This window comes from Solanum verrucosum, unplaced genomic scaffold (genome assembly GCF_900185275.1).
Source record: "Solanum verrucosum unplaced genomic scaffold, falcon-dt-bn FXZP01000007.1, whole genome shotgun sequence".
Taxonomy (NCBI): Eukaryota; Viridiplantae; Streptophyta; class Magnoliopsida; order Solanales; family Solanaceae; genus Solanum; species Solanum verrucosum.
The window spans coordinates 2135626-2158664 of NW_026020177.1; the positions used below are offsets into that span (position 1 = coordinate 2135626).

The 23039-nt window shown below is 31.0% G+C and overlaps 1 protein-coding gene across 1 annotated transcript; it reads left to right on the forward strand.

Annotated features, from left to right (window-relative positions):
- The first annotated feature begins 2785 nt into the window (after positions 1-2785).
- On the forward strand, positions 2786-12674 carry LOC125829024 (AMSH-like ubiquitin thioesterase 3). Its single transcript, XM_049508305.1, has 14 exons — positions 2786-3029; positions 3633-3697; positions 3793-3868; positions 4109-4309; positions 4719-4813; positions 8892-8997; positions 9082-9128; positions 9316-9643; positions 9824-9913; positions 10015-10077; positions 10582-10656; positions 11390-11452; positions 11851-11903; positions 12310-12674. Exons 1-14 carry the CDS (start codon positions 2919-2921, stop codon positions 12482-12484), a joined length of 1548 nt encoding a protein of 515 aa, XP_049364262.1. The 5' UTR covers positions 2786-2918; the 3' UTR covers positions 12485-12674.
- Positions 12675-23039: the final 10365 nt, after the last annotated feature.

Below are 23039 nucleotides of genomic sequence, written 5' to 3' on the forward strand. Positions count from 1 at the left end.
TGAGCACCGAATTGGGGGAGCATTCAAAGAACCCACAACCCCCATAGAACTATGTAGCCATCATGGGTAGAAGAGGTTCATACTTTTTAGATGAATCATTTTCAAATTAGACTAGTGGATTCATTAGGCAGTTCAGGTTCTATACCTTTGGTCGGGTATAGGATGCTCTGGCAGCATGAGGTTGATCGTTGTATCATCACTATAGCTCTTATGTGATGGTTGTCGGTTAGAGAAACTCCCACAACAATTATTGTATTTTTATATACATCAGTTCATTTGTATTTCTACATACATCTCAGATTTATTGTATCTTTGCATACACACAGAGTTTATAGCATGTTTTAAACAATTTTTCTTTATATTGCACTTGCTTTAAATTGCTTTATATTGAAATGAGTCAGTCAGGTTGAGTTGAGTGAGCCAGGTAAGTTATTCAGTTTCTTTCAAATTCCTTATAGCCTATGTGTGGTTTAACATTCCAACTCGCATACTCGTACATTCAATGTACTGATGCCAGTTGGACGCAGGTAACCATGATCAGCATCCAGCACCTCGTTGATCCAGTTGAGCAGCTTAGAGTCAGTGGTGAGCCTCCTTGCATTTCGGAGGACTCTTTTATTCGCTTTCAATCTTTCATTTATTAGGATGTTGTGGGGTTTGTCCCAACATCCATCTCAGTATTTTAGTGGCTTCATAGACAGTCAGATAGTTATTAGTTCAGATGTCTTTCTTTATCGTTTAGATGTTGTTTAAGACTTAAGTGCCAGTTTGGCCAACTCATTATTCTTTAAGTTATTATTTGAGACTGTTTCATTGAGTTAAGTCTTCTGCTGAGTTAAGTAAGCCAGACAAAGGTTCACTTGGGGCTAGCAATGGTCTCCGAGTGCCAGTCCCGCCCAGGGTGTAGGCTAGGGGCGTGACAACTTACATGGTTAAGGTCATGTTTATGACTAACATTTTGTATGCCTCTATGTAATACTATAAATAGAGGCATTAGAGTTTATATTGGATACACTTGAAGATTTGGGGAACACTTAAAAGAAAGAAAATTATCTTGTAATGTTCCTCTTGTCTTATATTCTTCTTGTCTTCTTCTTTATATTGTTCTTTTGTTCTTAAATTTTACAACACATTCATCTTTTAATAATAGTAAATTCTTAGTAATCTAACTCTATATCTGCCGAATAAATAAAGTCAAATGAGTCAAATATAAGTAGAATGAAGGAACATTTCTTATTGGAAAATTAATATAAAAAACAATTATGATTCAATAGATAAAAAGAGAAATTTAAGCCATAATACATTAAAGATCTGTTTGGAAAGTCAATTGGTAATTAGAATTGGTATAATTATTAGGGTCATAATTATCAGCCTAACTAGTAATTACACTGACATGTTTGTGTGACACACTGTGATTACAAATATATTGTTTGAATGCGCAATTGGAATCATAAGATTATATTGAATTTTAGAAATAAGAGTTAATTATTTAAAATTTATACTAGACAAATAAGAAACTTTATAGATGATATTAAATTAAATATTTAAGATATATATTGTCTTTTGAAAATATATTAATTAATAAACATATGTTCTTAACTAATATTATTAAAAAATAATTGATTTATATTTTTCAAATTAGTCTATTTCAATTGAATTAATCACAAGAACTAAAAGTACAAGATTTTTATAACATCATGAAATACATGATTGACAAAAATATTAATATTATAAATAAAATTTCATAAATTATTAAAATATTTGACAAAAAGATAATCAATTAAGTCTAACTAAAAAATAAATGACTTGCAATGTGAAATCTCAAGTCAATACTACTGAAATAAATGAAACTGAAAATATAACATAGGTTCTAAATTCAGATATATTTTTTTTAACGTAATACTCTTATGCCAAATTTCAACATAATATACATAAATGTAATTTAAAAGAAAAAGAAAACATGAGTCTATAATCTTACACAACAATATATTCTACTTTAATTTAAAAATTAAAATACTAACAAAATTATATTAATGAAAAAAATAAATAAGCATGGCATAAAAAATAGACAATACGAAAAATATCATGCAATCACACGAAGGAAAGATTGAAAATGAGAAAGAAATGAAATATAAATAATATAAAGTAAAAAATAATTTTTTAGAATAATAAATAAAAAAAGAAGTTAGATAATAGAAATAAAAAAAATAAAATTAATCAACTTATAATTATTCCACGTGATTACCAGCAATTCATAGTCCCTCTCTGAGAATTGGAGACGGTAATTACCTCTACCGAATATACCAAATTACCCGCGAACCAAGTAATTACATGACCAACCAAACACGTCGAACAATGTAATTACACCAAACACACTAAATCCAATTATCAGGGTGACTTTCCAAGCAGGCCCTAAAGAAAGAAATATTGAAAACGCTCTTGAACTTGACGTAAATTATCAGTTTTATCCTCTAACTATTTATAGCCTTAAAACACCATCTACTTGACTAACTAAACTCAAATACACCTCCAATCTATCACAAGACATATCAAATGATCTCAACCTCTTGCAAAAGCAAGAAACTCTTAATAAAAACCGAAAAATACGTTAAAAACACCTCTAAATAATCCAAAATGTTAGTTAATCAAATAAAAAATATATTTTTAAAACAGTCAATAATTAAAAAATAAAATTAATAATTCGAGCCGAATTTAGGTCTTTCTCATTTTGCCAAGGAAAGAAAGAAAAAGAAGATAGTCTATTCTTGGCGAGCACACCATGTCGACATAACAAAGAGGAAGCAAAATACTCCCTTATATCAATTGTTTCCTTCTCAACACTTTGAGCCAAATCTATACTCCTACTATTTTCCCTTAAATCTCCAATACACATCGCCGGAAAATCTCTCGCCGGTGAAATGAGACGGCCAGCGACCATGAACATCGACGCCATGGCTCGGAAAGTCGACGTCGACAATCGAATTCCTCTTCGCAATTACTACAGGATCGCTAATAATCTCCTCCGACAGGTAGAATGTTTTCAAATTCTCCACCACTTTATTTTGTTTTACGGATATCCTGCCCCCAAATGGATTGAATTGGGTAAGCTCTTTATTTGATTTTTCAATTGGGGTTATGATTGTTATATTATTGATACAACTATTAAAGCTGCAACCTTTACAACTACAACTATACATCAATACCAAACTAGTTGCGATCCGTTAAATTATTCTTCTATATCCCAAGAATTCAAAACCCCTTCCTTTATTTGTTTTCTTAACTCGGGTGCCAACTTGTTAGAGTTGAACTTCTTATTTGATTTTTCAGTTGGAGTTTTAACTTTTTACTGATATAAGCTGTTTAATGTGGACCATAGCAAATACAACTAAAGCTGTGCCTCAATCCTAAACTAGTTGGGGTGCACTATCTAAATTATCTTTATCGATTTTACTCTACTCGGGCCTATTTGATTCGAATACTGACCATTGTTATGATGATAAAACTGTAACTTTTACGGCTGATGCCTCACTACAAAGTTTGTTGGGTTTGGCTATATGAATCTTGGTGTCTGTTGCATTCCGAAACTTTATATTAACAAATGGTTTTGTGATTGTCTTATGGTTTACTTACAGGCTAGTATTCATCGCGGAGAGAAGAATATCATAGACTTGTATATAATACTTCTGAGATATTCAAGGTGAATCAAGAATAATGCTTTTTTTTTTGTGGCCAATATATCCTTAGTTGGACATTTATGTGTTTGCTAATAACTAAATGGTGTTGTTTGTACAGTTTGGTTACTGAAACAATACCCTCTCATCGAGATTACCAGGCTTTGCATCCTAAAGAAAGAGCATTATCCAAAAAGGTCAGTGTTTCATCAGTTCATCTTCCCAAATGATCCTTTACGAACGGGGTTACTTTGAAGAATTTTTCTTATATTTACTAATTAACATTCCGGACTGCAAATTAATTCTTCATATGATCTGTATAGGATTTGTTATTTTTAAGTAATGTGTCCAGATACGATTTGTGATGGCGTGCTTTAAGTTGACGTCTTGACTTGAAGATGACAATTTTTCTATTTTTGATTGTCTGATTGTCTCAGATGCTGTTAACTGTGCTAGATGAACTAGAAGGTTTAAAACCTGAATTCCAGCGCCAGTTTCACGGAATCGGTGAAGTTCAAGTAACAGCTCAGCCTTACCAACTCAATAATCTGGAGAACCATCGATACAGACCAGTTGGGAATTCTTTAGGACTGCCTTCTACCAGCAATAAAGCATCTTCAGATTATGATAATCAATGGGTACATAACATACTGTTTTTATTTTATTTTCTTTGAATTGTTTGGATTTTGGTTGATCTGTTGCATTTTATGATATTACTTTGGCTATTCGTTTTTTCTATCACTTTATGCTGTTTTCATATTTCCTTCTTTAGAAACTAGAATGGTAAATAATTTAAATTATATCAGTTGTCATGAAAGTACTTAAATTATATTAGTTTATGGGAAATTTTCTCTTACTGGAAGTCACATTTTCGTATTTTTTTTCCATCTCAGGGAAGTAAAGGGCATAATTTCTTTGCCTCCAATATCATTCCAATTTATATTTTGTCACTGTAACTTTCATGGCCTTCTCCTTAGCCTTGTTTGTCTTTCTTACACCTTTTCTCTCTTCTTATGGAACACAAATTTGTATATGGTAAAATTGCAGGCCATAACAAATGCACCTTCATCTACGTGGAAACAGAACAACAAATATTCTCGTATTTCATCCCCAAGTTCGATTGACAAGCAATTCCAAAAGCTGTGAGTATCTAAATTAAGAAAATTACTAATTTTTCTCGGGGATGGGGGTTGTTGTGTTGCAGAGCATGAAAAATTGTATTTACATAATTTGTTTGTCTTTGTTGGTTTCCCGAAGACTCATTTTTCTAAAGTCTTTTGGAATAGTCTAGATACATAATAATTTGACTTACTACTTTTGAGACAACCAAGATCGCTTTTAATTTAACACCAAGACAACACATTAATTTTTATACTCCCCCTCAATGTATCAATTTTGAACTCCTTAAAGCTCACAAAATTTCTTAAATTTTCCTTGGGCAATGCTTATTGAAAATACTCAACATAAATTTCTTAATTCAGTAACTATATTCCCATTATTACTAGTAAAAATCAAATCATCAACCTAAATAGCAACAGTAAGAATGAAGTTACATCGTTTCTTCCAGTTCAAAGAAGTTACCTTGTTTCTTCGCTAAAGAGTTGGCTCACTCTTTGAAAATCTATGAATATGATGCACAAAGTAGTTTTCAATTTGATTATACTATCGCATGGTGCTTGCTTCAACCCATACAATGCCGTTTTGAGCTTGTATTCTGTCTTTTAACAGAACCATCATGTTTGATTTCTTTTTCAAGTTCACCATTCAAAAATTGATTTATATCTAGTTGGTACAATAACCAACCTTTTTGTTCAACCAATGCAATAAGAGTTCAAATTGTGTCCTTCCAAAGACATGGTGCAAAAGTTTCATGATAATCAACTCCTTCCTGGCTGTTGTGAATGAATACCCCTTTTGCAGCTAACCTTGCCTTGTACTTCAATAGGAAACCGTCCATATACTACTTGATTTTGTAAGTCCACTTTGCTCCAATGGCTTCTCGATTTTCTAGTTTGCTTACCAACCCCCAATTCTGATTTTTTCGATTACTTGAAATTCTTCCACCATTTTCTTTTCCAAACATTGTCTTTAATTGCTTCTTCAAAAAGCTTGCTAGTTCAACCACTACCAGTGTTTTGGACGGCGAGAGGCGACAAAAGGCGACAAGGGCCTGCCTCGCCACGCGGCGAGGCGAGCGGCGAGGCGCTCGCCTTTTTGAATCGAGGCGCCAATTAATACCAAATAAGTGATATATATATATATATAATAAAATATTACTAAAAATATTTATGAAATATATATAATAATGAATTGCATATTTTGATATAATTACATACAAAATAAGAGGAGTATAATTGTTAAAGAAGAGAGAAAATATAATAAATATTAAAAGTATAATTTATTTTATAAATAAAAAAGGACACACTTATCTAGAGAAACTCTTTGTCTCTAGTTTTCTTTTTCAAGAAAAGTTGAAAAGACTCTACTTTTTGAAAAAAGATACTAAAAAAGCTGTACTTCCTTTACTTTTCAAGAAAAAACTCCTCCTCTTCTTCTTCTCTCTTCTTCTCTGTACTTTACTGTACTTTTCAAGAAAAAACTCCTCCTCTTCTTCTTCTCTGTACTTTTTCAAGCTGAGCAGCAGCAGCAGACGCGAACTCGCAGCAGCAGCAGTCGCGACAGTCGACTTCAAGTTTCCAATCGCAGCAGCAGCAGTCGCGAACTCTAATTCCAGTCGAGGGATTGATTTCAAGTCTCCGGTCGCGAAATGAGGAGCAGCAGTCGCGTCATAAGTTTGAAAAAATACCCAAAAAAAACCCTAATTTGATTATTTGGCTTTTTAATTATTAAAATTCAGACTTCTAAAAAAAAAGAAGAAAAAGGCGACGCCTATTGCATCGCCAATTCCACGTCACCCCTCGCCTTGGCTCGCCTTTTTGATCTCGCCACGCCTTGCCTGAAATAGGCGCAAACCCCTCGCCTCGCCTCGCCTTGTCGCCAAAGGCGAGAGGCGCTCGCCTTTAAGAACACTAACCACTACCTTGGCTTGAGTTGCGAGAACTTGAACCATCGCTTGAAGAATATGGTTTGATCACATCTTAGAGCTTCTGCACCATTAATTTCCTCAAATTTTTCAAAGAATAACACATCTCTACTTATAATAGGCTATAAAAATGCATTTCTAACTTGTTTCAACAAGCATATGCCTGTTCTCTTTGGATTTTGAGCATACCAAATGCAACCTAAAATCTTCAAGTGCTTCGCCGAAGAGGGAGTTCTGTTTTGCACCGCTATTCGACACCTTATATCAAGTACACCGTTATATGCACTGCTTCAGACCAAAAACTATTTGGCATTCCCTTCCATTTTAGCAATTATCATTGTTTTTTCCATTCCAACAACAATTTGATTCTTCCTTCCGATTCACCATTTTGTTGTGGCGTGTACCGATGGGTACCTGTCTTTCTATTCCTTAATCTTCACAAAACTTATTAAACCCTCTTGAGGTATATTCTTCACCTCTATCACTCCTCAACACCTTTATATGGCAGCCACTTTGTTTTCCAACATAATTTAAAACTTTTTCGGAACTCCTTATATCTCAGATTTTTGTTTTATGAAATAAGCCCAAGCCATTCTTGTATTATCATCAATGAACAAATAAAGTACCTACTTCCGCCAAGAGATGTGGTCCTCATTGGTCTACAATCATCTTTATGAACCAGCTCCAATGTTCATTTTGCTCTCCATGCACCACTTCACATGTTGCTTTCCAATTGCACACCCTTCGCTAACACCACCTTCATCTTCAATTCTTGGCAGCCGTACCATATTCTTTTCTTTTAGTACCTTCATCCGTTGAATATACAAGTATCCTAGTGAGCATCCAAGGGTGTGGCCTACTGGTCAATGAAATGGGTTGACAATCATGAGTTTTGTGGTTCAAATCTCTGTAGTAACTAGGTGATTTCATATGTCTTAGCCTTGGTGGACAGAGTTACCCGGTACCTGGAGATATAATGGAAACTCTCTGGCTTTCCCCAGATTCATTTTTTGAGAGGCCTTTAGAATACTCTAGATTCTTAATAACACACTAACATACTAACTACTTTCGAGACAACCAAAATCACTTTTAATTACGACAAAGACTACAATAATTTTACCAGTCTTTGTGATCCTATGTCATTGGTGTTTGAGCAGAGATACTGCTGTTGAAGAAGTTAAAACTGGTTTCTTGTCCTAAAAGGTTGGTGTCACCAAGCTTGCTTGAATACAGTCAACTAGTCAGTTTATGCTGTGAAGTTCTGTGGTATAGGGTTTCACAGCGTTTACGATATATTGGAGTCACTGGTTATAAGCTTTGCTGGACATTTTGCAGTTATAGAACTTGCTATGAAATTCATATGCTTTTAAGTTTACCTGAATAAATCTTTTTCAGGTTAAGAGAATTGCTTGCCACATGCAGCACTATTGTCGCCAGGGAGAACTAGTGAAATTATCAATTTTAAGCATACCACTAGTCCCTATATTTTCAGCAACCTAACTTTGACTGATACAACTTTTCACTCTCGTCTTAACTTTTTTTTTTTTTTTAATTTGTTAACTTCACTCTCATCTTAACCTTGTGCAAGTCAAGTATGAATGTTTAATTTGTAATTAGAGGTTTCAAATGGGCGGGTTGGGCTTATTTTGAGCGGGTCAAGATTGACTGAGTTAATAAATGGGTAGGTTATTGACCCGCCCAAAAGCTACTTGGGCTGAAAAATGGGATAAATGCAGGTCATAGCCCCCTCCCCCCCCCAATTACTAAGTTTTAATTGTTTTATTTGTTTTATTCTAATTTTTTATTACCTAATAAATTGTTTTTCTTTATTATGACTAAATATAACATATCAAATTTAAAAAAATGTCTTTTACACATTTTTTGACAAGATTGCTCATGAGTCAAATTGGGTTACATATCAACCCAATTTTTGATGGACTGACATAGGTTTAGCTTAAATAGGTTCAGCTAATAAATGAGTGGGTCAATAACCCGCCCAAACTTGAACGGATTGGGCGGGTTGGGTTTGATTTTGCCACCTGTATTTGTAATGGTGGAAGTTTATTTTTCATGTAAGTTCTGTCATTCTTCTAAAGTATATTGTGTGATAGTTTGTATGGTAACAGGAAATTTCCTGATGTAATTTCAATGGTTGTTGCATAAATTTATTGTTGCAGATCTTTCAATTTTTCTGTTCCAAAGCAAGAGACATTATCAAGGCACTCTTTTTTTGGCCCGAATGGTCTTCGTGGTCAATGGTCAGGACCTAGTTCTGAGATAAAGGTAGTTTTGTTCCGTTAAAAGGTAGTTTAAGATCTTATGATAGAATTCAGCCTAAACTAAATGACCTATTTTTTTTTCTTACAGGTTAATTACCCAGTACATGATGATCTAGCTCCAAATGAGATTTTGAGGTTAGGACCCTGCCAAGTTTAGTTATTGCTATTGCAGCCTACTAAGAGCTATGAAGTCTTATATGACAGATAATTGAATTAGTAATCGTAGTAGCCCAAAACTTTGTAATACTATGTTTCTCTATTTTCTTATTTCTTTAAATTACTTTGGTACAACATTTTGAATGTTCTGTCACTATTCTTATAGCCTTAATCCAGTTGAAGATAGACCTTTGGTGTCTAAAGACACTAACTTGATAGTGGATAAGTCTTCTATGGAATCAGTTCTTTCTTTGGATGATGGGCGATGGTTACATCCTACTGAGGATTCCAATTTTCAATTTCTTGACGATGTGCGGAGTGATAATATTCCTTTGAGTAACTTAAGGCAACCTTCGCCTCCTCCAGTTTTGGCACAATTACAACAAGAGTTTCGTCCTATATCTCCATCCAAAGTTGCAGATCCAAGACCTGGGCCCGCTAAGTGCATTCAGGATGAACCGTCCAGTTCAAATTCTTTTCAACATTTGCATGTTGTGAGTTCTTATTTTATTTTACATCATTTTGGCTTCTGTATCTCCTTGATCCATAGAAGTCTTACTGTCATATTTGTAGGAAATTTGTGTTAAAGCCTTTGCAGTTGTAGTTTTAAATCAGCTTTACCTGATATAAAATTGTGCTTGTATGACCTTTTCTTCTTTATTCTTATGCTGTAGCCAGTGAGACTGATGGAAGATTTCTTGAGGTTAGCTCGAGAAAATACAAAAAAGAATTTAGAAACTTGTGGAGTTCTTGCTGGTTCACTGGTATGAAGTAAACACAGTAAATCTAATTGCTAATTGCTAAATATGAAGTTTATGAACTCTATTTATGTGATAATTTATGTCTTGTATTCCTCAACTTGCAGAAAAACCGTGTTTTTCACATCACTACTCTTATAGTCCCAAAGCAGGAGTCAACTTCAGATTCAGTAAGAAAAATTTATGTTTCATCTGTACGCTACATTAGATTTATGCTTCAGCTTGACCTCTAGTTTTCAGAAAGCAAAATTAGATGAATTAGGATAGAGGAAGTCCAAATCCTGTATGTAATCGTCTCTAGATTTTGAAGTGAAACTGCTGAACCAAGTTCGTAAATTGCTTTTTAGGAGGATCTTTCAAGTTTCCATTGTTGAATTTAAATAACCTGAAGTGGGATGGAATTGCTGGAAATAGCGCTCATTATGTTTTCAATTCCCTGTTTTCAGAATAAAAGTTAACATAAGAAACAATAAGTTAGTTGGTAGTTTCTAAATTTCAGATATGGTTTCCTAATACTCTATTTTTACACTGTCCTGATTTTAAAATGAGGGTGCGAGCATGATAATACTACATGAAAGGATATATGATACTAGTTCAAGAATAAAATATTTTGATATGCTTCAATGATAAAGAGTGGTTTTTACATGTTTCTAAACACAACTTTTGATTCTCAGTGCCAGACACTAAATGAAGAAGAAATTTTTGAGATTCAAGACAAACGCTCTCTCTTTCCTCTTGGTTGGATCCATGTAAGTATTGCAAGCAGATATGTTGACTTATGATTCTATGCTTGGTCAACATAAGTGTCTTCTACTGAATATGAAGATTTGAATAGTGAATTGACTTTGTTGTCTCTGTGGAATAAGATAAATAGATAAGAAAATTCAGCTGATATAGATGTGTTCTGCTTCCATGGAATTGTTTGAATTGTCTAGTTTACACCTTTATAAGATTAATAGAGTATGTACTCTCTTGAATCTTGTAAAAGTTCCTGCAGTACTGCTCGACAGCTATCTGTTAGTATCATTATTTTTCTTTCAATATCGGTTGGAGTCATGGGAGCTAATTAAACACTTGGGTACCTTGATTGTAATACGTTTTCTATCTCAAGTTACTTCATTTGCATTCATAGTAGGGGACTCTGTTATGGTTTATTCTGACGTAGTTGATGGTTCTGTTTCACTCATTAAGGTCACAATATGCTTTGGCAACACTAGTGGCTTTGTTTATTTTTAAAGATTGTAGGGGATGACTTAAAAATTGTAGGGTATGACTTGAGTTGAATCTTTGATTGTTCTGACTCTCATTAAATTCTTTGTTGTCATAACTGGCCTAAAATCTACTATATTGGAAACAAAGATAAAATGCAGGACAAGTCTCTTGCGTGGTGTAAATGAACTAGATTTAGTTTCTCTCACATCTTGACAGGTTTTATCACCCATGAGTATGACTTGTTGGCTTCTTGTTTGTGATAAATTGCAGACACATCCATCACAAACATGTTTTATGTCATCAGTTGATCTGCACACTCATTATTCTTATCAGGTAATAAGCAATGCTTTGTGTTACTTTACCTTAGATATGACGGAAAAGCTTCAAATATCCAATTCTTTAGAATATAAAGTGTGTATATTTCTTTATATTTCTCAGAAGTTGAAACCTCTCCATCTTTAGTATAAATGTGAAATGGTAGAATGTAACTTTACAATCTAACTATAGGCGGTTTGGGGTAGTTCTGTATATTGAATATCTTTTACTTGTGGCAAAAGGATTTGCTATAGATTTCAAATCTTTGAAGAGTATCATCTGAAAAATGCGCATTATATTACCTAATCAATGATTTTCATCCCATGGAGGAGAATGGATTTGTAACTGTTCAAGTTTTTATCTGAGGGTGCATTTTTTTGTTTCTCTTGACACACTTGCTTTTGGCTCATTTGTAGATTATGTTACCGGAAGCAATTGCAATTGTGATGGCTCCTACAGACACAGCCAGGTATATCAATTCTCTGGCATTGCTCGATTAGTTTGTACACAAAAAAGGATTCTAAGTGCAGTTCTGATCCCCAGCTCCATAATTAACACTCTTGTGAATTGTAATTTAATTATGCAAGTCTTGGGTGGACTAAGCTCTCTTTTAAAGAAGTAAATTATTGAATGATTTTAATTGAATCAAAATTCTGGTGTCTTACTGTGGCAGTGATTGGACTTGGCCATGCCTTTGGGCTGTTCAGTCTCATGCGATGCCAGTGAAAAATGCACTTATTAAAGTAGTTTTTTAAACTGTGGAGTCCTAAAACCTATATAGTACAGAGATCCAGTACATCATCATCTGAGATCTGAAAAAAGTCAAATAATGGAAGCGACTCCAAAATACTGATTGTAGTTTCTTTATGTGACAGCCCTCATGGCATATTCCACTTGTCTGATCCTGCTGGTGTGTCTGTTATTCGGAAATGTCAACAACGTGGTTTTCATCCTCACGAGGAGCCTGAGGATGGAAGTCCAATATATGAACACTGCTCTCATGTCTATATGAATGCAAACATGAAGTTTGATATTGTAGACCTTCGGTAACCTCACAATTTATAAAAACCTTGGAAAACAGCGCATTTAGGAGTTGCAATGATGGTTGTATAGTATTTTGTCTTGAACTTTTAAGGTATACGGCACTTTTTTGTACATTCATTCTCAGGGATCTGAGAATACAGTTTATTTGAAGTGAGCGATTGTGTATTTCCCTTGTTTTCTTTTCTAGTCCAATAATTTATGTTGTACATGAAATGAAGACTTTTGGTTTTGTCATTCACATTCTTTCCCTAAAACCATATTCGATTGACTTTATTCATGATATATGTTGCAGTTATAATCTGCAGTGTTCATATATTTTGGGGAAACGTAACTTTTAGAGTTTGAAGCTCTTCAATATTAGTTAGATAACTTTAAGGTGAAATAATGTACTTTTTTTTCTGCTTCCCCATTCAGATGCATATGATTGAAATAATAGTCAATTTAATGTGTTTCAGTTACGTATGACTGAATGCATGCATATGTAAGAAAATTAAAAGGATCATAAAATGGTTTGTTAAATTTGTTGTTAGGCTCTGATATTTAGTAATGGTATTATTCTCTAGAAATGAAATTATTCCAAGAGGAATATGGAGTAGGAAATATACATAATTAGCTTTATTTCTTGTTAGATATGTGAATTATAACTTTTGTAATCAGATTATGAGCGTCTAAAAGCCGTCTTCTTTGGTCATGGCCATAGTGTAAAACTGGTGTATTAAAAATAGTTAATGCAAGCATATCTAATACAAGTATTGCTAATGCAAGCATTATTAATACACTTTATTTAGCATTATTTTTATACACTACCAAACGATCCCTATATGTCGTATTCTAACATAGAGTTGTTATTGCGATTTTCTACTATATATTTTATTAATCTAGTATCCAGTTGATACGCGACCAGTAGGGTAAATGAATGATCTCTAATGGAATTCGAGGGAGGAAAGTTAGAGATAAAATGTGGAATTGGGGGAGTACGATGCATTTTATGGAATATATCTGTGGCTAGGATAGAAATATACCTAATTTACCTTATTTGGTTCCCATACAGAAGATATAAATTTATTCAGATGAGTTATGATCATTATCACTTAACATTGTATGTATGAAACTAATTTTGATAGACAATAAGATGTTCAATAACAACAACAACAATTACGCCTTATACCTAACAAAGGAACCATGATAGATCAACAATAAAAATTACCCCCTAGGTAAGCTCAGCTAGAGCCACTATCATAGCTCGACATTTTTCTAAAGGTTGCACTTACTTGACCTAACCAATTTGAATTTTTTACGATAAATAATTGTGATTTTAATAAATTGATCACTTACAAAACATTAATTTTCAATTTTAAAAGATAGACCATGTACTTTTAAAATAAAAAAGACGGTAAACAATAGTAAAATTGAATAAACCATTTACATTTACACATAAAATTTGCAAGCTGTAGTTTTAATATGTATGCAATTTAATAAATTGTTCAATAAATAATACATTCAATAAGACCACAAATGTCATGTGGTGATAAATTTGCCTTTTCAACTAGTAAATGTAAACAACTCACATTTCAAATATTGTATTGAATTTATTTAGCAACAAACAACTCTTTCTAAAATATAAAATTTGTAAGATAATTTATTTAAATAAATTTACTATTACAAATATAAAACATAAAATCAAGAAAAATAAACAAAATTATTAGATTTAAGGGGTATTCCCATGGTATTAAATTCTATGTATTACTAATAACGCCAAATGGAATGTATTAGTTATACATCCTATAATATAGGGTGTGGATTAGTTATACATACACTCAAAATTCCTACTAAATATAATATTAAATAATATCATACATAATACATATACTATTTCTCCTAATACTCCCTACCATACGACTTTGAGGATAACTCCTCCTGTACTCCCTTTATATAACATCTAAAAGTTGTAAACACCTTAGCATTTTAAGTCAACATGCTCACAATTCTGAAAGTGCGGGGTGTTTCAATTAGCTTAAATTAACTTGATCCCAAAGTCCACATTGCACTTTCAAGTTTAAAACCTTAAAAATAAAGGGAAGGATGAAGGTGAAACAATGAAAATTGGGGTGGATATAAAAGAAAGGAAGTTGATTGTGCCCATGAATAGAATTTTAAGTGTTTTGATAATAAGGTGAGCAGAAAAATAGAGAGAATAAAAAGTTTGAGAAACTTGAATTTATTTTTAGACAATTGCTCCTTGTAAATATCTGAAGTAAATGTCTTAAAGTGCATAGGGGAGAGTAGTCACTATTTTAATAAAATATTTTCTATTGATCACTTAACCGAAATTACAATCCGTAAAGTCCTTTTAATCCTATGTTTCTAATTTTAAAAAAAATAGAATATGACACTAATTAAGGAAAAACTTGTGGTATATCTTGTATGCATGAGAATTCATTATGAAGAGTGAACGCTATTATTTTATTTATATTTTCTGAAATTAAGTTGTCATATATTGTGAATATGTGACGGGACATTTCTCTTGAAAAGTGAGATCACATAAATAGTGTAAATTCGACGATCTATTCAATTTTTCTACTTGATAATATATGATTGTATTTACCCTATCAATTATGCGGGTGAGTTGGTTCGAAAGGATGCATTTGCCATCTTAATAGAATTGTCAATTGTTAAATACACTTTTATTGATAGTTTTCTTGATGTTTACTTTTACTCATTTTTATGTTTAAAACTTATGCATGTGCTTTGTGAATTGTAGGTAAAAAATCAAGAATTTCTATTTACATGTTGTACACGTAAATCTTCAGTTAGTTATTTATATGATGGATCAAAATTTTAAAACAATTAATCCAGATAAAATGCACCAACTTTTACATGTTAAAAATTAATGTTTTAATCATACTAACATAATACTTAACATTAAAATGATTGGATATTGTCTGAAATTGCAAATATGATTAATTTAGTGAAGTTAGGTAAAATTTGTATTTCTAACATCATAATATGCTATGTGATCGTATTTTTATCTAATATTGTATTGTAAACAAGTGTTTGATGTATATTCCTTTGTGTCTATTTGGCTGCTTCGTTATAGACCAAATCATTTGTAGAATATTTTTTTTTTCTTAGACGTCCTTCAAAGTTCATCTTGAATAATTGATGCTTCTAATTTGTCTAATAATTTTTAAAAATTATGAGATTGTTTAATTTGAATATATTAATAAATATAAAAAAAACATTGACTTGTAATTGCGTCTTCACTAATGACTTTATGCTGGTAGTTACTTAAAAATGAAGATGGTCAATATATTTGATAATATTAGTTCTTTTAAGTTATTTTTGTTGATATACAAATAACATTCTGAAGTTGGCATATATAGTGTTTTTTAATTCAAAAATGAAAGTGTGATTTGCACTTGAATACTAGTTAATGAGAGCGAGAATATGAGTCTTGGTTAATAGGAAGGAGTGCATCTATATATGAGTAAGTAGGAGTGTTGTCTCTCGACATGTGTACTGTTGTCATGGTTATTCCATATTGTCTATACATGTACATATGGACATTCTTAACTAGTTTAGTTAGTGTTATAAATTATAGAATATATATATACACCTAATACTTCTTTATAGACTATATTGTATGTGTATATTCCTTTCATTTGTTTGTGTTGACATGAAAATCCCCATTGAGATTGCAACAGATAGTTGACCATGTGAGCATTTATGTTGTGGCAGATACAATCCAACATTCATGATCATTTGTCTCTATGCTTTATTTATCATCATTGCAAAGCATAGTTGAACTGAAAAATTATTTTCAAATAAATTAATTTTAAAGGATATCCTGCATTTTCAGATGGTAAAAGTTGTATTCTTGAAATGAACACATGCTTGCCAACAGATTGTTCCATTGCATATATCCCTTTGAAGGATTCAAATTCCTAAGTAGCACACTTGGCGCCTTTTCTTTAAGAATTATCTTATTAAGGGAAGACAAATATATGGAAGTTTCCGGTCATGTTTTTTTACACATTACTATATACTAGAGGTGTCAAATGGGGGGATTGAATTGGAATTGGAGATATTAAAATGAATTTAAATATAAATCAGGTTGGAAACTGACCTATCCAAGTTTATTTTGGGCTCAAATGAGCTAAAAAACGGGTTGGATCATGACCCGCCCAATTCGATCCGCTTAATCTCAATATTTTTTACATATTATTATTTAATTTTATAACCACAATTTAAATTTCAACTCAAGAAAATAAAAAAGAAGAAGCTACAAATGGATAGATAAGTCCTAGAAAATATAAAATAAATAGTAATTCATCATATCATTCATATATTACTAAAAATAGGAACAAAAAAAAATTGAAAGTTGAAAGTTGAAATACCAAAATATCCCTATAAAGTTGAGTTACTACAATAATGCCATAAAAAATTTATCCTTTATGAATACTAAAAATTAAATTATTCATTTATTTTGATATACAAAAATGTTACATGATAAATAGCTAATAATCCCAATATTAATAAATCTCTTCTACTTCTTTTCGTAAAGAATAAATAATTATTAAGGTACAATTACATCTTTTCTGCTTCTTTTCGTTTTCATATTAGCCTCATTTTATCTCTATACTAAACAAAAAATAACTACTCATTTTGTCTCTAATTACTTATTCAATTGCTATTCATAATATTCATAACTCTCATGTTTTTCATATTCATAACGTCCTATTATTTAATTTAAAACTTTAAGATGTCTTTGGGTATGCCTCAGTTTTTATCGATATAATTCATCTTGTTTATTTAATGAGACCCTTACCCAAAAGCATTATTTTCATTCTGTAGTTAGAATAGTGAAACACGTATCAGTATTATATTATTTGATTCATATTTTAGTTTGACTTGATGAAGAATACTCTTACATTTTGATTGATTGTGAGAGAAGGTGTAGTCAAAAACTCAAAAAATTATGTACGAACTCTATATATTTCTTTTTTCCATCTATATTTTTATGATTAAAGTCTTAAGAAGGATATGTATGTTGTAATTTTTTTTTTGTATCTTCTCTCTATTGGACTTATTTTATTTAATTTTCTATTAACTTTTGATTGTTGTAAGTTTTTTTTTTTTTTTTTTATACTCAAATTAGTCATTTGTAACTTCGTTGTTTACTGACTACTAACCAAAGTTCAAACCATATATATTTTAATAGAATTTTAATTGTTCTAACATATCTATAAAAACTTTCTTGGGACACACGTGCAATGCACGTCCAGAAACTAGTACTTTTTATATAAGAACATACATTACATCAATACAGATAAAGAGTTTTAAAACGAGTTAAAATCAGAGATTAAATTGGACTCAATTGAAGATTCTTTTAAAATGAGTTAAGGGTTGAATGAATTGAGATTGAACCCAATCTAAATTATCTTGAGCCCAACCATAAAATTCTGGACGGGTCACATATATTTGGGTTCATTTTGACACACCTACTATATACACCTATAATTATAAGTAAATAGTAAGTACATGAATAAGTAACGTAATTGACCTAATTAAAATAATATGCTAAGATGATCGGTCTGTAGAAAAGAAAAGTCGCGAGCTAATCACATGCCATATTAGACAATCCATTTACCAAGAGGAGTGAATCCTTCTCATGATCTCTAATGCCTTTCCCGTCAATGGTAAAACCTAGACTTGGAGAGAGAATGAACATACATATTAGGAATAACCTTATCGACAAAATTTTGTTTATTTTATTTGTTTTGGGGATTTCCGAATTACTTTACAAATATTATTACAAGGGAGGGGAATTTTTGTTATCGTTTAATAGCCAAGAGGGAATGTAGTTGAAGTGTTAAATAACTCTTAGACATCTGTGTTGTGGTAAAAACCTGGAACTTGGGCAGGAAAGAGTATAGGGTTTTTTTTTCCGTTCCTGTATGGATAAATAAAAGTTTTATTTGGACCAACACATTTTTCTCAATAAGTCCAATATTATGTGACATATATAAGGCTTTTTAGGTCTTATTTTTGATACACAAGAGAGAAAAATCAAAAGAGAGCCGTTTTAGAGATTGAGAGAAAGAGAAAAAAATTTCTTTTACTTCAAGAAATTTTATACTTAGGCAGTCTGCTTTAAATAAAGTTTTACGCTTCTTTAACCATTGGATCATGCTCAAATTTAAACTGAAAGTTTTTCAGCAACTGGTTCTTGAATTTCAACGGTGGAGATCAGATTTGGTTGTCTGTAGCCGCTGAGTTTTGAGCATGAACAATAGCTCTTTTTTTTGGTGAATTCTCTTCTTTCTTTCTCTAATTTTTGTGCAATCTTGTTTCGTTGTTGCTCGTTGTTTGACACTTGTTTTGTGGACAATTTTGGAGAACAATATTGTAACTCTTGGTGATTATAGTGAAGTTTTTGGTCCCATGATTTTTTACTCTTCACATCAAAGAATTTTCCACGTAAATCTGTGTGTCTTGTGTGATTGATTTATTCTTGTCTTGTTATTTTTGTTTGGTTGATACATTTGCTGTCCATTCTTCATAGTGCTTGATTTAGTTTATTTTCTCTTGGTTCAAATTGAAAGGGAAAGTTTGTTTTATTTAAAAGTATTTATAATAGAAAAATGACTGGGTTTTTGAAAAAAATCGATCAAACTTATTATTTAAGAAAAATCGAATTTCCAAAAGAACAGAGACGCCACTTAATTTTTAGTAAAAATCAAGAAAAATTAAAAGATTTCAAAAGATTTAAACAGATAAAATCTATTGAAAATAAAAGGGTTCGAAGTTCAATGTACATTCCGAGAAGGTGTTAGGCCCTCAAAATGCCCGCTAACTCGCGGTTGACCGGCGATTTGACTAAAAATGATTTTGACTAATTTTAAAATTTTAACTAAGTAAAAAGAACTCATAACGACTTTGACTAATTTTGAAATTTTAGCTAAGTAAAAGAACTCATTTATTTTAACTATTTTTTAAATTACTATTATTTATATATATTTTATTATCATTTACTTATCATTGTTTTAATTATCTTCAAAGGAAGTAGGACTAAAGGGGATTTTCCTAAAAGGAAATAAGTAAAGCGTTGACAAGATTAACATTAAAAATAAAAGCTAAGTAATAAAATATATATACTTTAATTTGGAAAATAAAATGAAATAACCATTCTTGGGAATCTAATTAAATTAAACCATAAGATAATCAAAGTGTTAGTCAAAAACTACAAGATATAGCAAACATCATATATTTAAGATAAATAGCTATAATTTACTTATTTTATATTGTATGGATATAATTAAATATGAAATAGCAAAGTTAATTAATTACACATGAATAATTATTTCTTTTCAATTTTATATGTATATTAACAAATATTAAACAACAAAGTAATTAATACACGCATAATCAATTATGTTGGGCATGTTTTACGGTGTTGGTTTTCATGTTTACCCTCTTCAATGTTTTCTCTTTCAATATTCATATATCATCGATTTTTGTTTATTTTTTTCAAAAATCCTTTTGATTGACTATCCTTTTGCATGATTGTAGGAGTGATTTTTGTGATTCATCTTCATTAAGTATATTTTAGTTACATTTTTTCTTGTTTTTATAAATATTATATTTGTATATATCTGTATGTTTCATCTATTTTCATAGGGTTTCGATTAGAGATTTAATTTTTTCCATTACAATGGTGGAAATCAGTTTGAGATAATCTTTTTGTGTGTGTTTGTGTCATTCAATTTCTACAGTTTCAATTAGAATTAACCAAAAGGAACTCCAAAACTTTTTACTCTAATGACAGACTAAACAAAGCACCATCTTTTGCTTTGTATTTGTAGTCATTTGTATATTGAATCAAAACACTATGTTTGTTCTGAATTTGTATTCATATATTTTGTATTCAAATGTAAATATTTGTATTCATCTGTATTTTGTATTCAAATGTAAATATTTGTATTCATCTTTATTTTGTATTCAAATGTAAATATTTGTATTCATCTTTATTTTTGTATTCAAATGTAAATATTTGTATTCATCTTTATTTTGTATTCAAATGTGTGTGTATATATATATATATATATATATAAACGTATTCATAAATGTATATGTATTTTGTATTCAAATGTAAATATTTGTATTCATCTTTATTTTGTATTCAAATGTAAATATTTGTATTCATCTGTATTTTGTATTCAAATGTAAATATTTGTATTCATCTGTATTTTGTATTCAAATGTGTATATATGTAAAACGTATTCATAAATGTATTCATTTGTATTTATATTCAAATGTAAGTACTAAATACATTATAAATGAAAGCAAATTAATAGTTATATAATTGTGTTTTCTCTATATTTGTATTCAAATATAAGTATCGAATACATTATAAAGTAAAGTCGATTGATAGTTATAAATTTAGATTCATTTGTATCTGTATTCAAATATAGATTTCAAATACAATATAAATAAAGTCTACTTAACTATTATATTATTGTATTCATGTGTGTTTTTATTCAAGTGCAAGTATAAAATTAACATAACAAAAAGACTAGTTGACTGTTACATAATTGTATTCATATGTATTTATATCTGTATACTATTTTCATCTACATGTCTTTATATATACAAAAATAATTTTGAGATATATTTTTTCAACATACAAGTGTTCTTGTTTTTCATTTTTTTTTGTACAGAGTTTGCATCTTCGGTTTTAATTTTTTGACTTTTCAAAATAAACAATGTTAGACTGTCACTTTAGACTACATATTCAAACTGGCAGATTTTTAGGAGTGATTTTAGTTGTTTAACATATCTAAAAATATCTTATTTAGTGCATTATAATTATAAATGTATTATTGTATAAATAATTTTTTTTTTAAAAATACAGCTAGATATAGACATAAATTGTAGTCATTTTTGGTAAATAACATACTTATAGCTATTGAACTTCAATAACCCTATAATTATAGTCATTTTTGTAAGTTACTCTAAACAATAATGGGGAGAAGGAAGAAGTATTTGAACTTGGGCCTTTTTTTTACCCAAATCCAATTAAATTGGGCTTTGGCCCATCTTATAAAAATCAGCCTTTAATCAATTTGGGCCTGTTGTAACTTCATTTGGTGCTTTCAGAACCTGTATATACCAAGTGTATATTGATGTATACAGGTCACATTTCGGTCTATTTTCGTGTATATTGGACCGTATATCGAACATAGACAGTCTGATTCAAACTTCCAACACTTGTATCGTCATTTCAGACATGTATATCGCTGTTCTTTCTATGTATACTTGTGTATACACTTGTATACATCGTGTATACTACCCTCTTTGGGTTTTTGAGGCCTACAAATTAAATTTCCAGCCACCTGTATTACTTTCCACCTGTTCATCAATTTCTTTCACTCGGAAATGGGGGTTAACTCGATTGAAAAAAAATGTAATTGGGCCTTTATGGCCTATCCGGAATATGGGGAAAAAGATTGGGGTCCAAGAGGACTCCGGTGGTATCACATGCAACAAAAATGAAATAAATAAATTAGTGGGACCTCACTTCGTTAAGTCTAGCAAATATGTATTTTAAACAATCAAGTAGCATAGCTAAATAGCATTAAGAGCAATGAAGGATCTCAATGTAAACAAGAAAGTAACACTTAAATTTATTGTTAACAAAGTAAACATTTTAATCTACTATGCAACTTATTTCAAGTGTAAAATATTCATTTCCATCAATATGGGAAATAGAACACGTAAGAAAAATGAGGAACCTAAATTACAAACTTTGACTTGAAGACTACACCCATAGCGTCAAAAAAATAAAAATAAAAGAAAAATAGAAAATAAAAATAAGAACTTATAACATAATGTGACCACTAATCACTTAAGCATGATGGACGTATTTTTTAAAATACAGACTATGAAAAAGGGTAACATGATAGCCATAACACATGAAATAAACATATCCATACAGAAGATATACACGAATACATTATAATCTAAAAAAAAAAGACGGACCTCTTAAATATCCTAATCCACTGATATGTTAGAGCTATAAAGGAACAATCTTCATCCAAGATAAACAGTGGGAGACCAATTCATTATCATATTAAATATGAATCCAACTAGATAGCTTCAGTATGTACAAAAAAAAAATGCACCCTTAAATATTTTAGATTTTCTAACAGAGACATTGGAATAAACACAATAACCCAAACACACTCGTAGTGAATCTAATTATCATACTAATTTAACTATTGATGTGAGGTCAAAATACATATTTTTAATCATTATTTGCCTCACATTTAGTATTTATATTTGTCCTTTATGAGCATAAATTTTATGGATTGTGCTAAATTGTGTATTTTATTTGTAGGATTAAATTGATGGAAAATTGGAGATGTTTGGAGCTAAAACGAATTAAAGATGAAAAGTTGAAGAAGGAAATTAAGCAGACAGCTTAATGGAAATAAGTTAATATAATATTAATATAATTTATATGCAAATAAGGAAAGAAAAACTTACCTGCTGGTCCACG

Coding starts and splice junctions, on each gene's coding strand:
- LOC125829024 (XM_049508305.1), top strand. CDS start 2,919: ATGAGACGGCCAGCGACCATGAACATCGACGCCATGGCTCGGAAAGTC. Junction 3,869..4,108: donor AAAGAGCATTATCCAAAAAG/GTCAGTGTTTCA, acceptor TGATTGTCTCAG/ATGCTGTTAACTGTGCTAGA. Junction 8,998..9,081: donor GACCTAGTTCTGAGATAAAG/GTAGTTTTGTTC, acceptor TTTTTCTTACAG/GTTAATTACCCAGTACATGA.